Source organism: Brassica oleracea, chromosome C9, assembly GCF_000695525.1.
Source record: "Brassica oleracea var. oleracea cultivar TO1000 chromosome C9, BOL, whole genome shotgun sequence".
NCBI lineage: Eukaryota > Viridiplantae > Streptophyta > Magnoliopsida > Brassicales > Brassicaceae > Brassica > Brassica oleracea.
The window spans coordinates 6,920,855-6,930,838 of NC_027756.1; the positions used below are offsets into that span (position 1 = coordinate 6,920,855).

At 29.5% G+C, this 9,984-nt stretch overlaps 1 protein-coding gene across 1 annotated transcript; it reads left to right on the forward strand.

Moving 5' to 3' along the window:
* The first annotated feature begins 5,623 nt into the window (after positions 1–5,623).
* On the forward strand, positions 5,624–8,698 carry LOC106316128 (monogalactosyldiacylglycerol synthase 3, chloroplastic). The gene is made up of 8 exons (XM_013753999.1): positions 5,624–6,177; positions 6,833–7,005; positions 7,139–7,300; positions 7,470–7,611; positions 7,698–7,922; positions 8,003–8,065; positions 8,161–8,235; positions 8,324–8,698. Exons 1-8 carry the CDS (start codon positions 5,854–5,856, stop codon positions 8,564–8,566), a joined length of 1,407 nt encoding a protein of 468 aa, XP_013609453.1. The 5' UTR covers positions 5,624–5,853; the 3' UTR covers positions 8,567–8,698.
* Positions 8,699–9,984: the final 1,286 nt, after the last annotated feature.

Sequence of the window (9,984 nt, forward strand, 5' to 3'; positions counted from 1 at the left end):
CAAAAGTGGCATTGGTCTTTGGGAATCACCGAGAGGGTGAAGGCGGAATTCGTTGCAAAGGCAAAGATACGCCTCTGCAACACAGTCTCTGATTGGAAGGACAAGTGGGAGATCTACGGGTATGAGGGAAAGCCCACTGAGCTCACGAAGGATGTGTGAGATGGCCCCATCGCCTATTGGTAGCACCCCTCTTTGATCAAAAATGCCAATTCGTGCTCGGCTTCTCGAAGGACGAAGGATAAAGATGATCATTTGCCCATGCTTCACAGAACCGGACAAAAACCTCAGGCAGGAGTCCGTCTAGTAGCTGTAAGTTTTGTTTTAAATATATATTTTAAAATATTCAATTAATATAATTTTTAATATTTAATTTAATTTTTTTTTTGTAGTTCGAGAAGACGGGAGTCTTACTATCTCTGTCTGACCTATTCAAGATGACTCACGCCACATCCGGCAGAGTCTTTGTGGATCCTGCATCTGAGAAACTCTTCCAAGCAGTGGCTGCTCGGATTGAAGAACGGGAGACGCAACTAACCCAGGAGTCTCCCGATAGATTACCCGTCACATTGTCCACCGAAGAGGCTGACAGAATCTTCGAAGAGGTACAACTTAAAATTTTTGTTCACCTTATTTTTAATATTTTAACATAATTAACTATATTAATATATGTTTTGATTTTATAGGTGGCTCCTAAAAAGATGGGGCGGATAGTCGGTATATGCTCTGTTAACGAAGAGCAACTTCGTCATACACTTCGAAACGAGATGAAGAGACTGCTCAGATGAAAGCTCGAATGGATAGCCAGCAGGTTCGTTTAGACTCTCTTGAGGATTTGCTAGACGTGATGGCCGTGGGAAACCCGGTTATGCAGAGAATGTTGAGTGAGAGACGAGCCGCTCTTGGGTTGCCAGTACGAGATCCCCAAGAGTCCGATCCAACCCGTCAACAGCCGAGCAACCCCACCGCCTACTTCGAGAATATGTACTTTTTTTATATTTCTATTTGTATTATGAATTAAAATATTATTGTATGACTTTTAAATGCTTTTTTAAAAATATGTTTTTCATTTTCATATTTCGTTTTAAAATTTAAATTATTTTAAATTCTGAATATTAAATAAATTCAAAATAAATTCAATATATATATTAATAATAAGAATCGATGTACACTCCAAGTAAATTTTTACGAGTGATTAACGTCGAAAGATTTACGAGGGTTTTACATCGAAAGTTTTACGTGTTCTTTACAACGAAAGTATTTACGTCTGCTTTACATCGAAAGGGTTACGTGGAGTTTACCACGAAATGTTACGTCGCGTTTACGACGAAACCTTGCCCTGCGCTTTACGAGGAATTATTTTCGTCGTAAACATAACAAGTCGTTTACGACGAAATCTCCGTTACGACGGACGTTTTACAACGAAACGTATATCGAGGTTAATTCGTCGTAAAACCCCGTTTACAACGAATTTACAACGAATATTGCCCTCGTAAAAAATATGTTTTCTTTTAGTGTTTAATGGTAAAGTTGGTTAGTGTAAAGTTGAAAAGTGGTATTAGAAAAGTGGTATTAGTGGTAATTCCCCTAGAATAATAACACTTTAAACATTGTATATAAGTAATTAATTTTAAGTACAATCAGAATATTAATAAATAAACTAAAACTATTTCAATTTAGTGACAATATATAGTCAATTTTTGGTGATGATATTAATATGGATCCAGACTTCAACACTTGATAAAATGAAAACATCAGTATTTCCAACATAAAAAAATTTGTTTGTCCTCGATTTGGTAATTATATAACTTCAAATGAACCAAAAATAATTTCATCTTTTGCTGCCAATTCCTGATTATTTTTAAATTCAAATTTATCAGGCAATATTCCATCAGTAAGAATATTACTCCATGCCTTTGAACTTGTTCATCCCTCCTCAACTTCGTTAATATTCTTATGCATGAAAAATAGATAACAAAGGATATTAGCATACCAATCAAAAGTCCATACGAACTTTATTATATAAATTGTTCAAATCATTAAATCCTACACCATAAACACTACAAACTAAACCATATATGTAACATAAATCATATATATATTATTAAAACAGAAATATTGCGTTGAACCTAACATTTATTTTGTAAATTTTTAAATTAAATACATCTTTCTACTTTATTGTTAAACCTACATCAAATCCCTAATATTCTTTTATTTATACTGCTATCCATATTACCAAACAATTTACTTCTTTCTTTATACTACTATCCATTTTTCTAAACAACACTATAATTAATTTTATGTTCAAACAATATAAAATATTAGAGCTCATCTTTTTAATAACCAATTATTTAGATAAATTAAATAATTAAAAATTCAAATAATTTATAAAACAACAAAAATAAATATAACTTATTTTTACAGGTTTTAATACTACAAAAACATTTCAATCAATGATAAATCAATTAAATTAACATATTATTTTATTTATATTAACTAAATAATGATTATATCATTTATTTAAGTAAGATAATAATTCAATAGTAGCCATTACATAAAAAAAATTATCAACGTCATACATTTGTACAATAATTATAATAGCATAAACATTGTATTGGACCTAACCTTTATTTTGTAAATTTTTAAATTAAATACATCTTTCTACTTTATTGTTAAACCTACTTTAAATCCCTAATATTCATTTCTATATACTACTATCCACATTACCAAACAATATACTCATTTTTTATACTACTATCCGTTTTTCTAAATAACACTATAATTAATCTTATGTCCAAACAATATAAAATATTAGAACTCATCTTTTTTAATAACAAATTATTTAGATAAATTAAATAATTAAAAATTAAAATAACTTATAAAACAGCGAAAATAAACATAACTTATTTTTATAGGTTTAAATACTACAAAAGCATTTCAATCAATGATAAATCAATTAAATTAACATATTATTTTATTTATATTTACTAAATAATGATTATATCATTTATTTAAGTAAGCTAATAATTCAATAATAGCCATTACATAAAAATATATATAAAAACGTTATACATTTGTACAATAATTATAATAACAAAAATGATTATGAAAAATGTTCAAAGTATATGTTATTTAAAAAAATGCTTAACACTAATTGTTAACAGTAAATTTAAAACAATTATAATATAAATTATTAACGAGATAAATTACACAAAAAAATTATAGTAAAATTAATTAAGCTATATAAAATTGAGTAATATGATCAAGATATTTATAGTTGTTAATTATTTTATATATATCATTTTCTTTATCAAAATTTTGTAGAAACGTCATAATTTAATAAAATTGCAAAACAATGGACTTTAAAATTTGAATTAAAAAATGACAAATTATGAAGCTTTAAAAATTTAAATCAAATTGGATTACATATCGGACATCCATCGGTTCAGTCGGTTAATCTCGGGTTTTAGTGATTTTTTAATAAATATGTATATTTTTAAAATTTTAAATCGAATAATCGGATCACCGGATTAGCCAATTTAACCGCGGATTCGGGTCGAATTTAAAAGCATTAATTAAAATGCAAAAAATATTTAAAATTAACAAAATTCTTACATATTAACAAAATATTTTCAAGTTATTAGTGAAATTTTTCATCTTAAAATAATCCGCTGGTGATGATCTAGTATATAACTTAAACCGTAACCAAAAATGTCTCTCTCTTTTCTCTTTGTTCTTTATCTAATATCTTCCACTGAGAAGAAGATACGAGATGAAAAAAAAATTGTTTTTTTGTTTCTGATCATTAGATCAAATTAGCTTTCGGCTTGTCCGATAAATCTTCCGGTTAGCGGATTTTGATTCGGCATAGTCCGTTTTGCTGTGTTTTTAGCTCTTCACCTTATGTTCTTAATCATTCTCATTACATTTGATCTAGAGGGTTGATTTTTTTTTATTGGTTAGAAAAGCTCGGCTCTTAATTCTGAGTAGGAATCAATCTTCAAGTTAAGAGATGGTTAAGATTTGAGAGTTAGAAAAAGCTTTCGAGATGCGGTACAGAAATTAGAAGAGTTGGAGCTACCAGATGGTTAGCGTTAACTCTTATTATCAGTGAAGAAAACCTTGTTGATCAGTGGCGATTGAAAGAAAGAGGAGCAGCAAGCAGTTTCAAGCGAATCGGTCGCGGAGATCAATGGTCCGGCAAGCTCTCCGGCTACGCTTTCTCACCTCGATTTTCAAAGTATCAAAGCCAACGGGTGTGCACGTGTCATAATTATGGGCTTGAGTCTGCTTGTAATATTAGCCTTTGGAATTTTATACAAAAGAATTGACAACAAAACTGTAAACGAAAATAAAACCTTATATATAAAAATATTACATCAAACTTTATAATATGATTCAAATAAGAATTCGAGATTAATAATCTACATGTTTTAGAATTGAAAAACCAAATGAATTAGATCAAACCAAGATTGTTACTTTGTTAATTAATTTTTTAGGTTAGCTAATATCGCAAATTTCATGTCAATAAAATCTTGGAGCAATAACATAGGTGACACTGATGTAACATTTGATTCATCAATACATATTATTTTAGTCATCTCACATTTTCAGACAATTAAATTATAAAATTTTCAATCAGATGTGTTCTCAACTAATAATATGATTCATGACAAATCTTTACAGAACATGTTATAATTTGATAATTTAATATAGATAATTATATTTATTTTTATTGTAAATAGAAAATAATAAAAATGATATTATTTACACCAAAATAAAAATAATATAACATTTTTAAATTTATTTTCACAAATATTTTCATTTTTCTAAAAAATTAGAAATCAAAGATCAAAAATGATATATATATATATATATTATAGAGAAATTCCTTAAAATAATCCGACCATTTTTTTTGTCACAAATATATCACTCAGGGATTAAATGATCAAAAAATGTTTCATTAAAAGTTAAATAGACATTTACGGATTTAATTAAATAAATAAATAAATACTGAAAATTTCAAATAAAAATTTTCAAATTAAATATTGGAAAAAAACCGAAAAATAAATAATTTTTTGAATTCAAAAATGTATTATTCAAAAAAAGTATGTTTTTAATCTTTTATTATTTATTTAAATAATTTTCTATATTTAAATATCTATAAAGTTAAGTTAAAAGAGATTTTTACCGCTTTAATGAAAGTTTCTATTGTTCATTTTCCTCCTTGCGTATTTTTTTGGTGGAAAACCTAAAAAATGTCATTTGATAAATTTGCCCTATATATTATTCTCAGAATTATCACAAAACCGAATAATCACGAAGGTCTTCTGCTATAGCTGAGCTTTCAGGCAACTAGGACATGGTCTTTGATTCATTTTATTAATTCGTTTGAAATAAGTTTATTTCCCATCTGTAAATGATCATTTTCTGAAGGAGTATCCATGTCATTACTTCTTTTTAAAAAATAATAAATAGAAAAAGTCAAGTTGTTTAAGAAACTTATGATACAACCAAAGATCCGAATCTTCATATCCGAAGATTCCAAAACGAAATGTAGATCAGACGGCTACAGGCTTGCATTATTCCCCTCTCTACCACAACATTAAACCGTACTTAACACAATAAAGACACGAAATATAAAAAGCAGAAGCAATACTATAGGAACAAAATTAAAAGGGAATATTTCCAGCATCATTCCTCAAAATAATTTCATTATTCAAAGCAACAACTTGGTCTTCCATTTTTTTCTCTTCACTTCAAAAAATTTAAAACCCCCAAAGAAAAAGAGAATACATAAAGACCTCCAACCAGCCCACACAAACTACAACTAACGTTCTTGAACATCAAATAGAGATGATGAAAGTGGCTTCGCCTCGTGCACAGGATGATTCAATCACGCAGAAAGTTTTTAGGCGAGTCTACAGCAATTTTAGCTTCTCGACGGTCGACGATGACTACAACCATAATCGTCGGAGATCAAGATCGGGTGATTACGGGAAGGAGAGTTTGAGGAAGAGAGGGTTTGAAGATAAAGAACAAGTTATGGAGATGGAGCAGATGGGAGCTGAGAGGATCAAAACTGTTCTTATTCTGATGAGTGATACCGGCGGTGGCCACCGTGCATCCGCTGAGGCTATACGTGACGCCTTCAATATCGAATTCGGAGATGACTACCGGGTAAATATATTTTTATTTATTTTGTTATGACGTAATTATATTATTTTTCTTCTCTCTTCATCTTCTTTCTCTTTACCTTGACTCAAACGCATCGGTGGAGCCGATATGTTACTTCTTCAATTATATGTGCCAAAAATCTAAGCATGTTAGTAGTTTTTAAAAATGTTTTTGGTTTGGAAAAAAATATTGTGACTAAACGTTTCGGTAATCACTCTGGCGTTTGCTGTTTTAGTAGAGAATTCTCACTTTTTAGTTTCTGTTCTAATATCTATTTTGAAGAAGAACAAAATTATTTTGAACGGTTCATAAAGAAAATTTCAAATCTGGTGTATATATATATATCTGAATAAATTTGTATCTGATTTGATTTATAGTCTGATTTGTAAGTGAATTACCAATGAACCTCAGCCGTCAATGTTAAAACCATCGAAATGCTCACGTATATTTTGAAAAAACAAATAATATCTACTTGGAAGTTTTGTAGCCTAGTATTGGATCTTGGCGTTTGCCAGGTTGTCGGAGATACACGAGTGATGTCAACATTTCGTGTCTTAAAAACCTGTCCCACGTTCTTTACTCATTTTTTTGTTGTTAATAATTGCACTACTTAAGTTTCTAGCTCTACGAAGTAATGTTTTACTATTATTTATTACAGATAATCATAAAAGACGTTTGGAAGGAATACACAGGATGGCCACTGAACGACATGGAGAGACAGTACAAGTTCATGGTGAAACATGTTGGTCTTTGGTCAGTCGCGTTTCATGGTACCTCTCCCAAATGGATTCACAGAAGTTATCTCAGTGCTCTTGCCGCCTATTATGCCAAGTATATACATGTTAACCACTATATATTGCCATTTTTCATCTTACCCTTTACTTTCATTAAATGTATTTTTACATCATTAGATGTAGTTATATACAAATATAATTAAGTTCTTATTTTGTTTTGTGGTGTAAAGAGAAATAGAGGCTGGTTTAATGGAGTATAAACCAGACATTATTATTAGCGTACATCCTTTGATGCAACACATCCCATTGTGGGTAATGAAAAGGCAAGGACTTCAAAAGAAAGTCATTTTCGTGACGGTTATCACTGATCTGAACACTTGCCACCGTACATGGTAAGATGATATCTAATATTTCTAAACGAAACAAATGAAAAAAAGACTCTGCTCGGGTCCAGTTTCTTGTTTTTATTTTTTTAAAATAGTAAGTAAAGAGTATAACTTCAATTTGTCTAAACATTTAAATTTAACATATATAGTAGCTCAAAATGAAATATTTAATCAGGTTCCATCATGGAGTCAGCAGATGTTACTGCCCATCCAAAGAGGTTGCAAAGAGAGCATTAGTAGACGGTCTTGGAGGCTCTCAGATTCGTGTCTTTGGCTTACCTGTCCGCCCATCATTCCCTCGCACTATTATCTGCAAGGTAAAATTAGTCCAGATTATACCACTTAGAGTTTTGGTTTTTCAAACACTAGAAGATCAACCATATGTATTACAATGTTTTGTTAGGATGATCTAAGGAGAGAGCTTGAAATAGATTCGAATTTACCTGCGGTTCTGTTAATGGGAGGTGGTGAAGGAATGGGTCCGGTTCAGAAAACCGCTCAAGCCCTCGGAGATTCTTTATATGACTCTAAAGAAAGAAAACCAATAGGACAACTGATTGTCATATGCGGCCGGAACAAAACTCTTGCCTCTGCATTAGCATCCCATGAATGGAAGATTCCAATCAAGGTAGCTTTTAAAATATGAACTTTTATTAGTACTTGTAGTAGGTGATTAATAACTTATATTATGATGTTTATACCTTACAGATTCGTGGATTTGAGACACAAATGGAGAAATGGATGGGAGCTTGTGACTGCATCATCACAAAGGTTAGTCATATCTTTAAATCCTCCATCCCCTACATTCACTTATGTTCTTATTTAGAAAAGACTTAAATTTGACTAGTGTTTATGACACAAAACAGGCCGGTCCAGGTACAATTGCAGAAGCATTGATTTGCGGCCTCCCAATTATCCTGAATGACTATATCCCCGGACAGGTACATTTACATTTTTAGCTTTACCCTTGAAATTATTTGGCCATATCATTAATCCACAAACTAACTCGTGTGAACGTAACTATCAAAGGAAAAAGGCAATGTACCGTATGTTGTGGACAATGGGGCTGGAATTTTCACTCGAAGTCCTAAAGAAACCGCGAAAACTGTGGCTGGTTGGTTCAGCAGCAAGAAAAACGAATTATATAAAATGTCAGAGAATGCTCTTAAGTTGGCGCAGCCCGAGGCAGTGTTCGACATTGTTAAGGATTTACATCATCTATCTCAACAGCAGCAACAACGTATTCAACTTTATAATGATTATTCCTACTGACCACTTCTACTTTAGCCTTCATTTTCCTCTTATTTCATGAATCGTTATGCTTGTATATTGTCTAGTGCACTGTCATTCTTTGATCATCTTTTGTAACATTTATATATGCATTGTCATTCTTTAATCAATCATTTGTAATATCTATCACATTTATTTTTAGTTTGCTGAACAAAAAAAGGTTATTGGTAAGTGAATTCTCATAAATTTTGAATTTTTTTAGATTCTATTTTTATTGGTTCTTAGATTTCAAAAATCTTAATAGAATACATTGTTATTGGTTTAAGAATTTTTAAAATCCATTCAAATCCCTTGTTATTCAAAAATTTTAGTTATTATTGATTCTATAATTCTAGCAAAATCTAGTATTATTGGGAGATAAATTCTATTCATTTTTACACATAAGACTTAACTTTCAAAATATCATATGTAATTTTGTGATTTTCAAAATCCATTTGATAAAAAACTAGAAAACAAAATAATTATTCTTACCAAATATCTATTGCACCTTAATTATATGTCCAAAACTATAATTCATTACATTTATATACTTTTACATTTTATAATATATAATTATTTTTATAAATAATTATCATTTTGAATATAAATATAAATAATTACATTTATAAATATTAATAATTTTAAAATAAAAATTTTAAAATAGTTTCAAAAAAAGTTTGAATTTAAAAAGAAAATCTGAGAGCCAAATTATAGGTTACGCGAACAAATCAGAGTTTAGAAAATATTTTTTTAAAAAAAATCCAAAATTAAAAAATTATTAAAAAGTTCAAAATTTGAAAACATATAATTCGAAATTATAAAAAAAAACTTATTTATTCTTAATTTTTATTATTTTATTACTTTATATATATAAAACAAGGGGTAAAATCTTCTTTTGTCTTTTTCATGAAATTGTTTTGGTCATTTTTCTCTTTGAATTCTTTTTTGTGACAAAAACTTTGAAATGGCTATTTAAGGAAAATTATCCAATATTGTATATATCACTATTTTTTTCTTTTTAATTTGGAAGAAAAAAACAAATAATAATGCTATATGATTTAGAAAATAAATAAATTGTATATTTACTTTACAAAAAGAAAATAGGTAATACAAATTCAGGAAAGACTATACTAATCTAAAAAATGTTACGATCAAATTTCATAAGTCAATGTATATAAATTTTCACAATCCAATTAACTTTTAAAATCTATGAACTCTTAAAATTCACAAATTCTACACAAATTCATCTCCCAATAACCTCCATCGCAAAAATATTATTCGATCTAAATGGATTTAACTATTAAGTCCAATTATGATGGTACAAATGTATAATTTGGCCTAGTAGCAAATGGGTTAACAAAGGGGAATAGACTTCAATGAAATTTTTCCTGATTGTTAAACTCACAAGTGTGACACTAATG